We start from the raw sequence: 18622 nt of genomic DNA on the forward strand, positions 1-18622 counted from the left end.
AGTAGCAAACACACAGCTGTTGGCACAAGAGCTTAACATTCCTTCTCAGGTTGGTGAAACTTCTTGTTGGATTACACAGAAACAAGGTGCTTTACATCATTTATCATAAGCTCTATCAGTTGGAGACACTGCAAGCCACCGAGTGTTTGCTCCAGAGGGAATACAACAGAAACACTGCAGAAGTGTTAGAGGGTGCATGGGAGTAAACTAAAATAAAACAAGCCACTTTCACTCAAACCACTTATTTTCATGCCTGGACTTTATGTTCCCTAAATGCTCTAGAAAACAACGTCCAGAATGGAGATGGCATACAAAAACAGGGCATTCCAAGGCTCACTTGATTATTCCTGTTTCCTGCATGCTGAGACGCTCCCAACAAAAAGGAATCAATAAGAAAAACACTGGCGTCAACAAATCAGGCAAGCTCAGTACTAGACGCTAACGGAGTGCCTGAGTTGCCCTACAAATAAAAACCAACCCACATCTTAGTGTGTGCATCTAAAGCCGCTCCGCCACCACGACTAGCCCAGACTCAACTACCCACATGTATAAAAGCAGATCTGCTTTGTGGTTGCAGGCGTTGCTAATTGTTTAACTTTCAATCCCACAAATGCAGTTGAATAAACATTACCAGGCATTTCTGTGAACTGGTAAAACATGTCTCCTTCCTCTAAATACAGCAGGCATCTTTTACTGTAAATACTGAATTGGATGGAGATAAGAGAGACGAAGGTGCAGACGGTACACAGGGTGGAGGATGTAAGGGCTATCGGGTTTCAGAGTGATAGATAGAGGCCTCCAATGACTGTGTGTGGTCAGAAGATAAAGGCTAGCATTTGTTTGTAATGCCATCCCAGGCGACCTTCCCCCCCCCGCCACACCCACAGTGACATCAGTCGGACCCTGCCAGATTAACCTCAAAGGACCATTTGTGATACTGAGAGTGGTGGATCCGGAGCTTGTGTGTGTTCAAAAAGGTCAGATAAACCAACCCATCCCAAAGAAAATGTCACTGCTGATTTAACTACTTCGTAAGCTTCACTTGTTTGTCAACGATGGGTGGGTACTTCTCGAGTGTGTGGCCTGAACATGTGGAAAATGTTCAAGTGACACAGATAGTTTACTCGGGCAGAAAATAAACACAATGCACGTCATGACCTAGACTGTACTGCTCACAGGAGAGGAAATCACCATCCTTGTGCTGGGCAATTACATCCTGCTGACAAGTTAGACTGCGTAAGCCCAACCTTGTTGACAGTTAACAAATGATATTGTATTTTTCAGGACTCTCTCTCAGGACAAAACTAATGAGGTATTATATGGTTTTAAGTGCAACAAAGTGCCTCGGTTTAATGAATTTCATATTACATCTTTATGCTGTCAGAAAACTATTTTTGGAAGTCATGAAAAGAAAACTAAACTTGATATTGAATTATTTAACTAGCAGATGCTGCTGAGAGGAAGAAATCAACACAGCAATAATAAATTGGGACAGAAAAATGGCATCACCCTGTACATCTTGTCTGTGTGTACTTAATGTCTGTTGTCAACACAGCTCCCTTCCTATCACAGTGCTCCAGCAGGGCATGCAGCACCGCCACAGACTCTCCCCTATCGCAAACAGCTGCCACCGCCACCACAGCCATCAATTATTCACAGGAGCTTTGCCTCCCTGTTTACCTTTGAGGCTGGTGACCAAGGCCGGACTGAATGGAGGAGTGGTGAGAAACAGCAGCATTAGTGTACAGACCGGTGTAAGGTCCAAATCACACTGCTGACTGAGAAGTCAGGAATCATTTGACTCACGTCATGTGACGGCCCGGGCCTGAGCAGGAAGCGCCACTGTACTAAAAGTCAACAGGACCACACAGGATGAAGCACACAAGATTATAATAAAGGGACTGAACTGGAGACGAGTGCTTTTCCAACGTACGTCGGTTTGTCTCTGTGAGAAACTCTTCATCCTTAGATCTTTACTTTAGGAGCTCTCTTAAGGGCTAAGATGCGTTGTGAATAACTTTTATCTTTACCAGGATGCCTTTCAACTGTGACGTACGCGCACATGAGCGCTTATTGTACGTTGATGCTGAAAATTACTGCCAAAACACCGGTAAGACAGGAAAGCGCAGTGAACTTGAGAACGTGTTACAGTCTATTTTTTTTCATAACTGTATTTTAACTGGGCCGAGCGGGCCAGCTGAACGTGCAATCAGCTGGCCTGGACTCTATCAATCATTCATCCGGGCCAGCGGGCCAGTTATAATGTCGAGCCCCGCATTGCTGCCATTCCCAGGAAGACTGCACGATATCTTAAATTGAAAGGGAGTGAAGGCGTTCAGACTGGTGTGTGTGTGTGTGTGTGTGTGTGTGTGTGTGTGTGTGTGTGTGTGTGTGTGTGTGTGTGTGTGTGTGCGCGCTTGTCAGAGGTAGAAAGCTGAAGATCCATCCACACCATACAGGAGTCTCAAGGGGAGGGCAGACAGCTCTGGGACCACTTCTCTGGCTTTTCCCACCTGACACTGCATGTCAGCCCAGACTCGAGGATGCATGGATCGCCTGAACACGAAGAGCCCCAGAGGAACGAGGATCAGTGGAGCTCAGCTTCCTGATCCCTTCCTCTAGTGTAGGTGCCACAGCCCCCCTTCTCCTGTTAATCCATCTCCAGAATAAAATACACCCCCCACCACTGCATACTCACTCTCTCACTAACACGCACCTCCCTTTACCCCTCTGTCCCACCAGATTTGGGGGAGGGGGGCGGCAGGATGTGAGACCAGCTGGTCATCAGCTCAGACAAAGAAACCTGCTGAATGTGCTCTTGCATCAAAAAGAAAGCCAGATCTCTCACACTGCTGTGTCTTCATGGCCTCTCTTTCACTTTTCAGGCACTCTGATACAGCCTGGCTCTGTATAAAGAGTTTGCCTTATTACAAAAGTCCCTAAAATAACAGCCTCTACTTCTGTTTTTCTCTCCCAAGCGGTCCTCTTCAGGGGGTGGGGTCACTTACAACCAAAAATTTGGGAAATCTGGAGTGAAAAAACAGAACAGTCACACGACAAATCCTACTTTAGATCCATTAACACTTTGTGTATAAAAGTACCTCTGGAGCAAAAATGCATTCCCCAGGCAGGACAGAAGAGTGAGAGAAAGAGCGGAACCAGAGGAACGTTGTGGTTTACCGCTGAGAGGCCAGTGGCAGGTGCAATTCATCTTACGTGCTAGCCTACTTCAGCCAGTCACAGGGGAAAGACAAACCAGGGCTCTCCTGTAGAGTTAACTGGAAACGGAGATGAACTGCAGAGCTCAACAGTACACAGCGAGGTCACAATGTGGAGTGTCCTAGATTTTTATACCAAACTTTCCACGGTAAGCAGCAAACTTTTGGTTTTAAAGCATGGCCAGGCTGCATTCCCCTCACATCGTTAAGGAATTATAAGGACCACGGGTTGATCATCATCAATTCTCAATTACACTGCACCATCCTTTAAATAACAAAATCAAACAAAACAGAGACACACTTGAGTATTAAGACTTGGCAAAACAATGCTAGACCAATTCACATTGAGCAAGAGCTGACTGAAGGGGCCTAATTTGGGTTACTTTTGACCTGAGGGAGAACATACACAAGGGAATAGAGAGAAAGGCAGTCAGATTTTTATCAGTGCATTTATGTGCTTGAAAAGACGCAAATGGCAGAAAAGTGGATCCCAGAGGACGCATACACTGAAAAGCATTAGCCTGTATGAAGAAGGGGGAGGTTCAAAAAAAAAACGTAGGGCTGAGGGGCATTTTCATGGCCGAGTGAAGCCCTAATCTGCCCTTTAGCCACAGATCTGTAAGCGCACACACACAGGTCACTGGTGACATCTGAGGATTAAAAAGATTGCACAGTCATCTTTCCTACTGTACATTCACATATACTTCCTCTTTTTTTTTTTTTCAAACACAGAACGACAGAACTCATTCTCCAATTAGGAGGGGACATTCATGAATGGGGAGGAAGCCGTTGATAGCAGTTATGCTGTATATTTCCAGATATTTGATGTGGCAGTTCTCTTGTTTGCTTGTGTCAAGTGTTTGGATAGGAAATCCAACCGTAACATATCATGTTTACATGGAAGGTCTTATTACGTAAAAATACTGGGAGTGACATGCATAAAACCAGTTTTGCAAAGTCTGATGAGGAGGGCACACCCATCAGGGATTTGTTCCCTATCACAACGAGGAAACAGGTACATGTCCTGGGATGTGTGTTAGAGCTGGATTTTCTTCTTTGTGTAATGCACCTGCAGCCCATTTGCTCCAAGAAAAGGTAACCTTGTACTTTTCAGCAGGTGGAACTGACCTACAACAAATCTTGGGTCATGATACGCATGCAGACTAAATGTACGCCTCGTCAGGGCAGTGCAGTGCACACAAAGCGCGATGACATTGGATATGATTGAGAGAAGGGGGGCAATCAGTGCTGTGAATGGCCTTCTTTGTAACTTGTCATGGGACTTCAGAATGCTAAAAAGATAATTCCCGATTCCTCAACATGATCTTCAAGGCAGGGCTAGTTTTTTCGAAGCCGAAAGGAGAAGTTCGGATTACTTGACTGCAAACCTAGCTGCTGTATCGGCAAATATTGACTGTGAAGATTGTACTTTAAACCAGACTTTCAAGGCAACCTTTTAATCTTTGACAGAATACACGTATAAAGAAAATTGTGTCTCCTTGTCAGTGAAATGAAAACTCACAAAGTGAAAATCCTGAATGATGTCTGTGGAGGATCTCATGGTTAATTAAAAGCTTGATCCAAAGGCCACAGTTGCCTTTGGATCAAGCTTCCAAATTGAACATCCAGAAATCGAAACAAATGACCCTTAAGAAAGACTTATTATTGCCAGGGGAAAAAAACAGAGCTACAATGCAGCATTAACAGCTGAAGATGTAGGTGCATGAGGGGAATTCCTGACCAGCTGCTACTTCACAGGGTGTCTAAACTCTTTCTACCCAGATAAGTCATTCTTCTTTGGCTGCTGTTTTTATGTTGTACTATCACTGCACGGATACAATCTCATTCTAAATCTGTCGAAAACAAGCAGTCATTCGCCATTTCTTTTTTTTTCTTTTTTTACAAACTTAAATTGTTCTTCATGTGGCAAATGGAGACATTACTACTGCAGAGGGTATAATCCAAGATTGGTGGGCAGTGCTGTGGGGGTGAGTCACAGTAAACTTAAGAAACTGTCAGGACGACTAAATCTCCATCTGTTCATGTTAAACCCCTACAAATACTATGTCAACCTATCCACACCTAGCAGCACCACACTAAATAACTCACTACACCTGAACTGATTTATTATGTATAATTTATTCCAAACAAGTTATCATCTAAGTGGATCATATTTTGATTGTTTTGCTTTTGACTGTATTCCTGTGACAGTTTGTGAAGGTCTCACCTCTGAGCTGATTAGTCTTTATAACATATGTTGTACATGATGGTGTAGCCAATTGGAAAGCCACATTTTGTACAGTGTTGTGTTGGTCATAAATGCATGGCATGAAGTGATAAGCAAAATGACCCTAGATTGCTTGATTGACATCTAAAAATAGCTGACGACTGACTGCACAAACTCATCTCTGACTTGATGACACAGTCAAAGGGAAGGAGCTCATGCATAAAGGCATTCAGACTCTAACTCACTTATGAGCTCATTATATTAATGCTGTTCAACATACAGTCACTGCCCTTGTTCCCAACCCTGTCCAGCCATGACCTCTCACACCGCTCCCTCACAGGAGCCCCGCTGACTCTGAGGACCACAGAGAGGGCCCGTACGCTTTGTGTCTGCACGCTACGCATTCACAGCGACCACACGAGACATTCTGTCACCATGCATTTATGTCTCCTGGTTGAAGCCTGCACCACACGGATAGACTGGCGGTTAGCTGTCTGCGCCAGAGTGTTTCGGTGTATCCTTCACTCTGTGTTTCAGGGGCTGTGCACCAGGTACACTGTGGGAATCTGACAGGTATGAGCTAAGTGGATGAAATGCAAAATCTGTAAGCTTCTAAGGCAAGTCAGACTTTGCTTTCTATTTTGTTTGTTTTTTTTGCCAAGAGAAGTCCTTACATTCACTGAAGAATGCACCAAGAACAATTTTATTTCAACATCACACGGTCATTGCTTTCTTAATAGGAAATTGTTTATCAAGTCTGTTAACTTGTTTTTTGAGATACTACCCTCTAAATGTTTGAAAGCAACACTAAATGAATCTTATCCTAAAATCAAGCTAAATAAACACAAAAGAGATACGGGTTAGCAACAGCTTGGTTTGATTTTCCTACTGATATGCTTTGTTTCTGAAACAGATATTTATTTTGAAAACAGCATAATTTTGTGTAGCTCGCTCTTTTGTTTTTTTTTTGGCATCACTGCAAATACTCAATCCTGTCATTTATGCTAATTCTGCGACAGCTTTGGCTAGTATATTTATAAACAGTTGTATGTATGTGTGTCTTAATGAGTAGCTCTTTGTCCAAATAGGAAAGGGGACTTAAGGCAAGAGTTAATTGTATGTCCCCAGAGTTTTTATGCACAAAGCAATCTTTTATCAAACATACTCAGAGGGGACTGATCTAAAACAAGTACTCTTATGTGTAAAAACTAAGACACGTTAAAGCAATTAGGGGCACTTTATTTTCTAACAAAAATGCATCCATTGCTGGAACGTGCACAAGAAAGTTCTATTGTTTGTCATTCCCAGAAGGTAACAGGCAGCCCTGCGTCAACACTCCAGCCTTTGTTGACCAAGGCTTGTTAACAATCTTCATTGGTGAGTGTGCCACTTGTCCCTTTCACTATAAGCTAAAGCCATGACAAGCGACAGTCGGACAATGTCGCCTACTGCTAACTAGTCTGCACAAACTCCTTTCTCCATCATGACCACGGCCAATGCCTTGTCCTCATAATGAACAATGTCATGTTGAATACAACAAAGAGACAGTCCAGCCACCGAGTACTCCAGAACTCTGGACACTTTGAAGGAAAAACAGACCCACAACAGCTCTGCACCCCTTAAAATAAACGCTTAGGAAATTTTGTCATGATTCAAGTAGCGGGAGTGTGGGTGGGGACATCGTTGCAATTCATTCCACACATGCCTTCCTACACTGCATGCAATCCAACTGGCCACCGATGCTATTACTATGGGCAATGTGTTGTGTGCCAGAGCCGTTTTGGTCAGGGCTGTTCCCCCTGAGCATGAAGTAGATCAACTCCTAACTGTAACATGGGTTCTTGTTGTTAGGAAAATGCTGTTATTCAAGTAAATGTGTGGAGAACAAATGGTACAGTTATGTGTGGTTTGACTTTTCTATGCAATTACTATACAAGGTGGTTTCAGCATTGCAAAAACCCATTTCAAACAAAACAAGGAAGGCTTGCTGAGGAGGAGGAAGTACCTGCGCAGGTGATATCAGCCAAGCTATTTCACTGCTCATATCTTCTGGAAGTTACAGATTTGTCAAATAGGTTAATGCAGACTACCTTAAATCAAAGTGTGGTGTGACACAGTGTTGATATGTTACCAGTTAAGACACCTAACCATCCATAGGGTGACACAGGAAGAATACACATGCACGGTGACACACGGGAAGTCAGGAGGCTTGCTTGCGTACCTTTGGTAGCTCTTTGAGTTGGTTGGCATCGAGGAGAAGCTCTTCCAGGCTGCGGGTGTAGCGGAACACTTCGTCGGGGACTGTCTGCAAGCTGCAATGCCGCTTGTCCACCGACTCGACGTGGCGGTTGCAGCGCCAAAGGGGGATACACTTCAGCATGTCCGGCCGCCGGAGGGGAACTGGGTTGCCGGTGCTACTGAAATCTCCGCATCGGAGGCTTGAAGCAGCGGGAGAGGTGGTGGTGGTGGTGGTGGGGGGGGAGAGAGAGGTCGGTGGGTGAGAGAGAGGGGCTTCACCCAGTGTCAAATTATCTACTGTGTCCCAACTGCGATCCTGGACATGAGGCCGAAAATCCACTTAAGAGACACAAAAATAATCCCCTCGATGTGTGTTCCCCGATATTTCCAGTTTCAGTTCAGGTGTTGCTGCAGGATCGTCAACTCGCGTCATCCAAAACCCGGAATTACAAAAATAACATGAACCCGAATGGTGGTGGTGGTGGGGAGAAGAGAGAGAGATATGAAGAGTATCCTGAACTCCTGCACTCACTTCTTCACAGAGTAAAAGTTAGCTTGTTTTTGCTACCGCCGACATCCTCCCTTACATGAGACCGAAAGCTCTGTCATGGCTAGCTTAACAAACAACAACAACAAAAATGCAGCCAGCGACCCAGCTATGCGGAGATGTTGATTTAACTGTCTTAGTCATGAGTGCCGCCTGACATAGGTGTGGGATAAAAATACTACGACACAACAGCTAACATTACCCACGAAGTCAGCAGAGATTAACCCCCCCCACCACCACCACCGGGTATGGCTGTGTACGAGGATGTGCTCGTCCTCCTCACCGGCTGTGTTGTTAGCACGCTAGTAGCCGTTAGCTCCCATCGGCTCGTCGCTCACTGGGCGCCTTTGTGCGGAGCGGACGTTAACGAAACACCGGCGTCAACGAAACACACGAAAAAACCTTCTTCCGATTTTTTGTGTCGTGGCAGCATCCGAGAAAAGCTGCCAAGTAAAATGTTATTTCACTGCGACGCAGGGGGAAAAAAATCAGCGAGAGGTAGAGCTTCTCGCAACTGCCGCGCATCCCTCCCCTTGTGGAGCCGAGGCAGGCCGGTTTGGCGTGTGTGTGTGTGTGTGTGTGTGTGTGGGGTGGGAGGGGGGCTGGGCTACGATGTGTGCTGGAGCGGAGGCCACACACGGTACTCCCGCCTCTCTGTCGTGGACGCACCACAGCACCACCTAGCGTTGGGTTCCCGTTCACTTCGACTTGTAACCAACAATTAAGCACTTTTTTTTTTTTTTTTTTTTTTTTTTTTATTAAACGGTTACTTTTTTTATGGAAGCCCATTTCCGCCAGTTAAAAAATTCATAATTAAGTCATAATTATGAGATAAAAAAGTCATAATAATGAGATACAAAGTGGAAATTATGAGATATAAAGTCATAATAATGTGATATAAAGTCAGAATTATGAGATATAAAGTCATAATTGAGATATAAAGTCAAAATTATGAGATATAAAGTCATAATAATGAGATATAAAGTCATAATAATGTGATATAAAGTCAGAATTATGAGATATAAAGTCATAATAATGAGATAATAAAGTCATAATTATGCGATAAAAAGTGGAAATTATGATATGTAAAGTCATAATTATGAGATATAAAGTCATAATTATGAGATATAAAGTCATAATAATGAGATAAAAAGTGGAGATATAAAGTCATAATAATGTGATATAAAGTCAGAATTATGAGATATAAAGTCATAATTGAGATATAAAGTCAAAATTATGAGATATAAAGTCATAATAATGAGATAAAAAGTCGAAATGATGTGATATAAATGCATAATAATGAGATAAGTCAAAATAATATGATAAAATTATCAAATTATGAGACTTTATTATTTTCATTTTTATTTTTTTTACTGGCGGAAATGGGCTTCCATACATTTTACATGACAGGCTGGGCAAGTTGACGCCAACCACTATTTTTTTTATTATCAATTTTATTTTAGCTGCATAAAACAAGATTCATTTTTTATCACGTCGCACTTTAAAACTCTAAAACTTCACCCCCATAAAAAAACACTACCCACATGACCTGCTTCATTATTATGATCATTACTAACATTGTATTATTATTATTATTTAGCATCACTATATATATACATATATACTGTACATTCTATATTATTCTATTATTAGTCTATATTATATAACATTACACTATATTGTTCATATTGCACTATATTATATAACTGCACTCTGCATTACTGTGGTACAACACTGCCTCTCTCTTCTGCTGTTTACATTACTTGCTGCTATTTATCATACCGAGTCACTTTAATCATCACTTGTCACTTTATCTTGTCATTCTCTGCAAATACTGCCTCAATTCCCTGCATAGTTAACTTCATCATTCATTTTGTACTGTATATACCCTCTGTTTTTATTTCTATTTTTTTATTTATCTTATATATTCTGTTTAATGTGTATTTTGAGCTTTCTTGTCTGTACAGCTGGAACACCCGAATTTCCCCTCTAGGGATCAATAAAGTATTATCCTATCCTATCCTATGCACGTATAACACGCCTATGCCCAGGTACATTGCATAACCGAAAAGAGCTCCAAAACGTTGCTGTTTGCCGTCAAACAAATTTTGAATAAGGGTTTTAAAACGTATCTTATACTGATTACAGTAGGTAGCTCTATCATTTCAATAATAGAGCAGGATGAGTGAATTTGAGCCACGTGTTGTCAAAAAAAGCAAGGTAGAAACAATTAAACGTGGCTACCCTCTGGCAGGCGCCTTCGACACATCAAGACTCATGAAGAGTTTCTTTCCTCAGGCTGTCTAGACTGTTAACTCCACTCTCCTCAGTTAAAAACAGAACTGTGATTACATGATGCACACATAGCACACATTCCAACCTGCACATTGCACTTTGACACTTTACATTATTCTATATTTTGTATATTCAAATATATATATATATAAATGTTTTTTAATTTTACATTATATTCTATTTGACTGTACATGTGTATTAGCAATTTGAGTGTTATTGCATGGCCTTGCGGAACAGTCTTTACATTTCACTGCACATCTGTATGAGCATGTGACAAATAAAAATCTTGAATCTTGAAAATATGTTCCCCTGTACAAAATACCCAAAGTGGAATTCGGGAATAACCAATCCATCAACAGATGCTTTATGAGTGTTTTTACTTAAGCTGTCCTGTGCTTCGCTTTGCAGAACAAACACAAGGTTTTTACAGTGTATAGAAAGCTTCAAAAACAACAATTGGTGTTAGAAAAATAGCACACATTTTAAGGACAAACAATAATCTTTAATAGTATAAAGAAACAAATGTTCACATGTCCCAGCAATTTAACAAAAGTCAAAAACAAAAGCAGACAAAAAGAAAATGGTTTTGTACGGTTGGATTATAAAATTTGAATTTGCACCAAAAAAAGACGGTCTTCACAGATCACAACGCAAAATGACATGTAAATATATTTGTTGAATCCTCCAATGGGGCGTTTTATAATAATATCAACAGCAATAAAAAAAAAAAAAAAAAAGGGGTGTGGGGGGGGTAAAAACATAATTACAAGTTTCCGAGGCCCGCATCTCTCGCTGCAGTGACTGCTGCTAGAATGATTTTGGGCCACAGGTTTTGGGATGGGTGCAGGGGAACCATTTCAGACACTTTTACGCCGAGAGGTCACTGCTGTTGAAACGGTCTTGGTCATACACCTCTGCGACAACTTTGCGACCTCCGAACCAGCGGTCATTGAGCGCCTGGATAGCTTTGTCCATCTCCGAGGCCATGGAAAACTCCACAAAGATTTTTACAATGATATCTGCATCTTCTTCTTCGCCTTGCTTTTCCTGGTATATGATGACTCTGTTGACGGCGCCAAATTTCCCGCACTCTTCCGTCACCTCACCCTCCAGGTCGTCATCAATGTCCTCTGGTCCCACCATATTTCGTAGCACCATCACCGTGGACTAGACAGGAAAGATTTTAATGAGTAAAATCATTTTCAGGATTATCAAAAAGTAGTAAATCCAATCTTTTATCCTTATAATTCATATCTCACCTCTGATTTTCGAAGCAGTTTCTGCATCACCATGTGTCTGGCACTGCTGCCCGAGATGCTCATGTGCTCTTGGTCACTCAACATCTCCTGCCCTGTGCCATCCTGTAGCATCTCCTCTTTCTCCTCTTTCCTCTCCTGCTGGTTGGAACCACCGACTTGATTAGACAGGACTGGCGGTGATGCGAGCACAGGGTTGACAAGACCAACCTGCGGAAGCACTGGCATTGGAGGACGCACTGGAGTCACACCTTTAAAAGTAAGGCAGGTAGTCAGTGATGTCAGATGTGTTAATGTATTACACACTTCAACAATCATGACAATGTTATCACAGAAATGCTGTAACAAGTGACTTTCCCCAAGGAACGACTTAAGACTACATTTTCTTAAGGTTCTCATATCAAGTCTTGATTTTTAGATTTGGTGAAACTGGATCACACTAATGGTCAGAACATTGTTAGTATTATGACTCATCTTTAAACTAAGACAAGCTAAATTCTAGCACATGTAATCAACCCATCAGTCAATTTAAATATCCTAAAGTGTATATAATGTATAGTATAGTTCAAAACAAAGGAAGAAGTTCACAATATATTTTGTAATTTTGGTAAAAAGAAATGAGCACTCACTCATGTTTTGGTACACACCTGTGATGACCCCTGGTGCCTGGGCAGCCATGACAGCCTGGGGAATTCCCATTTGTGGACCAAGAAGTGAGTGTGTTAACGCCCCCAGGACTGATGCGCCGGCTACAGCCTCCTTAAGTGACAGGGGGCCGGAGACATTAGGTAAGGGAAACACACAGAACACAGCACAGTCAACGATCAAACAGCATGGCACAGAGAGTCACTCAACCTGGACTTTCTTTAGTGAGAATCAAAGTTACAAGCATTATTTAAGTACACATTTATTAAACATATTTATTTTCCTTAGCAGGTCATACATACTGTATACTGATTTTTACATTCAAATAATTACTAATAATAATAATTACTGAGAACACAACTGTCTTGTTAGTCATTGTCAACTTGAAAGTATCGTTAAATGTGTTTGTGCAAACTAAGAGAGAGAACTCTTAGCTTACACACCCAGTCAGTGACTGGGAGGAGCTGACTTACTTTACAATCAAGTGTACAAAAAAAAGTACAACTCGATCTTTGGAATTTTTTTGGAGAACATTAAAATGGAAGGACAAAGATTAAGCCCAGATTGACTGATATCTTAGGGGTAAAATTGACACTGAATGGCAAACTGCAGTTTTCATGATCCCTTACAAAACTGGCCTTCTCCCAGTCACCTCAATAGAATTTTCTATGCCCATATTATTTGTGCTTTTGGTGTCAATTCTAGCCAGATCTGGGTTATATTTACCTGGAAGGCCATTAAATCCCTTTGAAAGGGGTTTATACTTGCCTGGGCCGTAATCTTAGCGGTGGCTGCCGCTGCAGCCACAGCTGCAGCAGTTGGCAGACCACCAGGGGTCGCGGGGGTCATTAGGGGCATGGGTGGAGTCACTGCTTTGCCCACCCGTAGGTACTGACCCCCGAGGTCAAAGAGGTTCATAGAAGACACAGCGTCCAGGGCTGACTGAGGCTTTTCATATTCTGTAGGGTGAATAAAATATTAGTTAGTAGCAGAGCAGGGGCAACACCGAGAGGACGAGCGAATGAGGGCCCTCCAGCTCACCAATGAAGCCAAAGCTTCTGTGCCGCCCTGTGGTGGGGTCTCGGGCTAACGTGCAAGACTTGATCCTTCCGAAGGCCTCAAACACACTCTTGATGTCAGCGTCTGACAGGTCAGGGTGGACAGATGCCACGTAGATTCGGTTGAAGGCGCGCGCTTCCTCTGCCAACTGTTCAATGATGGGTTGCGCCTGACCGATGTTACTTGGCCGCCCAACCTATAGCACAGATAATACCAGCAGGGCTACTGAGAACGGAGTTTGAAGTACCAACCGAGGAACGCACTCCCTGAAATCACTTACAACTTACAGCCCTAACATTCGGCAGCCACAAGATCAGTCAAAGTCAATCTGCTCTTACAACCATGACACAAAGCTATGCCAAGTATTCTCTGGTTATCCTGATAACAATTCTTGAACAACACTACTGAGAAGATCTGAAAAACAGTCCTTTCTGCCTCTTATGTACCCCTGACACTTAAACAAGATTATAAAGCTTTCTCTAAAAACACTTGATACTTGTGACTAGCTGATCAGGTGGCAACACCGAAAAAGGGGGACACATGCCTAAAGCTATATCTACGCATCCTAACATCTTCCTCCCTTTTGAAATACAACTGAGCTCCTACAGTAAGACGAGTATCTAAGTGCGACTGGGATCTGTACTACAGATGGGGCGGCCAAGCAACACCAACCAGGCGCAGCCCATCATCAGCACATGGTACAGAGTAACACCACGCGCCGCTGGGTATCCTGGTCACTAAAACAGCTTTGATGAAATAATAAAAGCATACACACAGACGGACAACACACCAAGAAAACAAAACCAGGCATACGCAGAACACACGCACCTGAAAATCACAGACAAAAGCAAGCAAGCAGAGAGAGACATTAGTCACACGAGTGTCTTTACAAATTACTCCTACATCCAGTCCTTACATACCAACTCCTTAAAAAAAAGAAGAAATACACCTCCAGAATACTTACCTTAATGTTTCGCCCTCCCAGCATGACTGAGTTCATCTGCTCCAGAGCCAGCTGAGCAGCCTCTGGCAAATCATACTCCACAAATGCAAACCCCTGAACAAGAGACAAATGCAAGAAAACAGAACATAAACATTCAAAATGTGTACAAGTTTAAATAAATAGGGGAAAAAAAGACTTAATTTAACCAACCTTGTGTTTCATTGTTACAGAATCCCAAGACATGTCAATACTCTTGATTGGGCCGAAGGGGGCAAAGGCCTGTCTGATGGTATCCTCACCCAGCTCATAGTATATGGAGCCAACATACACCCGACCCATGATTGCAAGAGCACGTTGCCGCTGAGCTGCTACCTGCCAACCGGGGGAAAAAAAACATGATAAGCATTAGAGAGTAATAGAGAAGAGGACAAACACACTCATTTAAAATGTATATTTTCTACTGTGCTTGCTTTTCCCAGAAATAATTAGAGGCCAAATCTAAGTAAGGGGGTCTGGACAAGTCATTAGGGTAACAAATGAGATACTGAAATCAATGGACACAACATTGTGAAGAATTCTAACATGTATAACTATTGCAATGTTTTCATGTCACCACTTGTAATTACAATATAGCCTCTTTTCTGTTACTTTTGAACAGACATATAGAGGAAAACACACTAGTGATTTACATGCACAGCCCTCATTTGGCTTCAGTAACTGACCTGTAGTCCAGGGATGCAAGTAAGGTAACAAAAGTAATCGTGGAGTTCAAACGAAATCCATACAAAGTCTTGATGACAGCATTTCAAACTTTCTTATTTCTAAGGGGAGGGATGCTGACTAATGACTTGAGCTTTTACTGTATTAATTCTATTACCAACACAACATAGCATGTGCCTATTTAATGACATCATGGAAAGTTAACTTGTTCACTGACAGAAAAAAAAAAACTTGACTTTGAGATGGCCGAAAAGATCTGTGTTTGAGGAGTTCTCACAGTTCAGTAAAGTAACTCCTCTCACAAAGAATTACGGACGTGGTTGCAGGTGCACTAGCAGTATGTCATGTTTCTTACAAAATATACATTACTGGGTTAAGTGAAAGGCTGAAAGTGTTGCCATAGCAACCAATATAAGAAGGGTAAAAGCCCTTTTCCATTGCGCACAGAAAAAAAGTTTAATAATCTATTGACCGATTGTAAAGGTGAGAGAGGATCTCCAAAGCCCATTGTCACTGCTGCCATCTGAAAGACAGTAAAGATGAAAAAAGTGCTGAAAAGTAGGTTAGATATCCCTTAGCTTTGCTTTTCAAAACTGTCATTGCTTTACTAGATATACAAAAACGGTTAAAGATAACTCTATATGCAGACACTCCCTCTTAACATACAGTTTGGGGAGTTGTCCCCCCAGTTCAATTACAAATTAACACAGCAAATAAACATAAAACAAGTCCCCCCCCCCACAAAAGGCGCCTAGTCTAACTGTAGTTTTTTTTTCACTGAGAGGTGGAGGTGGGATTAAAGACTAACAAATGAACAATTAATACCTTAACCATCATCTAAGTCAAGTGCAGTCAGAGATACTAACAATCCAAAAGACTACAATTTATGAAGGATTAAAAAACTCACGGGGAAACACACATTAAAAACATAAGGTTTTAAAACATTGCACATATCTCACCTGCAGGTTGGAGAGCTGTTGTTGCTGATGGGCGATGGTCTGCTTCACCAACACATTCGCAAGGATTTGTTCCATGGCATACTTCTTTGCCTGAGGAAGAAAAAAAAGTAATAACAAATATTCGTTATGACTTTGTGAATACCACATTTTTTTTTACAGAATGGTACATTTACATGCATGCAAGAAACCAGACTTTATTGAAACAGACACACTGTGTAAAGGGTTTCCTACCCTCTGAAGTGCCTCCTGCTGCTCTGGGGTAAGAGGCGGAAGGCCAAGTTTGGCGCCTGTGCCCTGTCCATTCTCCATCGTCAGAGCTTCACCTCCCTGCAATGTAGAAAAAGCAATTAATCAACATAACATAAGCAACAATGGAGTCTCGATCTTAAGGAACTAGTTGTGGATCTGAGGCGGAAAGATGCACAAGTAACCCCTGTCTCCATTCAAGGTGTCAGTGTGTACATAGTGGATGACTACAAGTAAGTGGGGGTGTACTTGGACAATAAACCTCTTTATGCTCTCTGTCCCAAACACTCGGACAGAAATTGGGAGAAGGGCTTTTGGGTATTCTGCAACCTCAGCCTGGAATCTGTTGCAGAATGACTTAAAGCTCAAGGAGCATGGTGTCCTTAAATGTTTTTAAATCTAAAATGAACTACATGGAAGCAGATTCTATAGGTTGTCGATGTTTTAGCTCGGCTGCTTGAACAACCGAGTCCCAGATATGACTCTTCGATGGTTCTATGTTAATCCAAAATGTTGTGCTTTGTAAATTGTACTGTGTCTCTCTTTGTATTTCCGAGGTTTTTAATCTCAATGGGACCAACCTGGTTAAATAAATAAAAACAAACCGGGCTGGTCTTAGAACACCGAGTCCGTCTACAAGAAGGGGCCTGAGCCACATCTACTTCCTGAGGAAGCCGGGGTCCTTTAACATTTGCAGGGTGATGCTACGGATGTTTTGGATGCTGCGGATAACAATAAGTAAGGTCTTTTTACCTGCTCTTTGTTACATAACAATAAGTAAGGTCTTTTTACCTGCTCTTTGTTACATAACAACAAGTAAGGTCTTCTTACCTGCTCTTTTGTAAAGTGTCTTGAGATAACATTTGTTATACTAGTTGATGCTATACAAATAAAAATTGATTGATTGATTTTAGGAGCCTGTGGTGACCAGTGCTATCTTGTTTACTGTTCCCCTCCCCCCCCACAAAACGCCACAGGAGGTCATTCCTGCCTGTGGCCACCAGGGACCACAAGTCCTCCGTTTGAGAGTCAGGCACTAAATCTGCTAATTATCCAGGACTTGTTTAACCACAAAAACATGCAACTTCTCCACTTCGTGCGTATTGTGTTAATTTTACTGTAGTTTTGCATGTGTATTTATATTTTTAAATATATTTTTAAAAATGTAATTCCCACTGCTTTGTTCACAGACTAAATAGTTTGTGCATAGATTATTACAATTATTATTACTGATATTTCGTGTTAAAGAGAAACTGTTGCAGCCGAAATGACCCCTGGGATTAATAAAGTAATACTTAATTGATTAATTAATTAAGTATTTCTGACTTCCTTTAGCGTGATGCGCGCTTTGTGCGTAATCACTAATTCGTCCAAACGCAACCAGCTAAACCAGCTAAAACAGCTAAAACAGCAACAATGTACTAAACTTGAACAAAATACGTTTTATCTTAAGTCGATGTTAAGATTCAATGAGTTATATATTTACATTAACCAATAACTGTAACTGCGCATTCACTCAAAGACACGAGGCCTGCTAACAAGGGGTTAGCTTACACGAGCTAACGTTAGCCATTCATTACTAAGGCGCGAAAAGCAAATAGATACAATTCATATTAATTCACGTGATATTTTTCTCAATTTAAATGCACCATACATCGAGTACAAACAAACTATCGGCTAAAGTACCTGAAAATTGACAAATTGCGTTTCACACCTTTTCGAAGAGGCCCATTCTTTTTTCTTCTACTCCTTATGCGTCTTCTTCTTCTTCGTCTTCTGCTCATGGAATTCCGGCAGGCTGTACACTGTCGAGTGTAATGCTGCCCCCCACAGGCGAGGGATGTGTACTTCATTAATATTTTATGATACAGGCCAGTAGCGTGTAAGTATCTAAGAACTGCGGCACAAACAAATTGAAAGTTTGTATCCAAAGGAAATATGGACTTAAAAGGAGAAAGAAGAGAGTCCCAGGTCCGATGAACTGTCTTCTTTCATTCCTATATTTACCATAAATAAAGACAACATGACAGACTGCACAGACCATCAGGGTGTTTACAGATTATCTTTAAATAACTGGCCAGACCACAATGTCCTCTCCTCAGCCTTGTTAAAACCACACCATCCTTTCTGCAAGATTTTAGCAGTAGCCTCTTCCTTTCTACTGATGGTTGATAGGGTTGCAAATTTTAATACAAGCTTCAGTAACGGTTAAATGTGATTCAAATCATGACCCTCATAAATCACTAAGTGCACAAGCTCAGAGGTTATC

The 18622-nt window shown here is 41.8% G+C and overlaps 2 protein-coding genes across 25 annotated transcripts in view; both read right to left on the minus strand.

Annotated features, from left to right (window-relative positions):
• scrib (scribble planar cell polarity protein) overlaps positions 1-8787 on the minus strand; it is a 62847-nt gene extending 54060 nt beyond the window's left edge. For 9 of the 18 annotated variants that reach the window (XM_065948570.1, XM_065948569.1, XM_065948580.1 and 6 more), the window contains exon 1: positions 7667-8786. In XM_065948570.1, coding sequence (XP_065804642.1) covers positions 7667-7825 — 159 coding nt within the window. In that variant the 5' untranslated portion in view covers positions 7826-8786. Of the gene's footprint in view, positions 1-7666 lie in introns of all 18 variants that reach the window. The other 9 variants (XM_065948585.1, XM_065948586.1, XM_065948584.1 and 6 more) reach the window with 3 other exon arrangements.
• A 2098-nt stretch (positions 8788-10885) lies between these two features.
• LOC109983757 (poly(U)-binding-splicing factor PUF60) lies at positions 10886-18179 on the minus strand. 7 transcript variants are annotated; one of them, XM_020633606.3, is made up of 11 exons: positions 18068-18179; positions 16339-16434; positions 16108-16197; positions 15621-15671; positions 14639-14800; positions 14450-14542; positions 13468-13681; positions 13195-13385; positions 12429-12540; positions 11785-12032; positions 10886-11692 (listed from the first exon to the last, which is right to left on the minus strand). In XM_020633606.3, exons 1-11 carry the CDS (start codon positions 18083-18085, stop codon positions 11393-11395), a joined length of 1575 nt encoding a protein of 524 aa, XP_020489262.1. In that variant the 5' UTR covers positions 18086-18179; the 3' UTR covers positions 10886-11392. The 7 variants fall into 7 exon arrangements, with proteins under 7 accessions (XP_020489262.1, XP_020489261.1, XP_020489258.1 ...); XM_020633605.3 differs by having other exon boundaries at positions 12411-12540; XM_020633602.3 differs by having other exon boundaries at positions 13153-13385.
• Between the last annotated feature and the right edge of the window lie 443 nt (positions 18180-18622).

The sequence above is a fragment of the Labrus bergylta genome, chromosome 20 (genome assembly GCF_963930695.1).
Source record: "Labrus bergylta chromosome 20, fLabBer1.1, whole genome shotgun sequence".
Classification (NCBI taxonomy): Eukaryota; Metazoa; Chordata; class Actinopteri; order Labriformes; family Labridae; genus Labrus; species Labrus bergylta.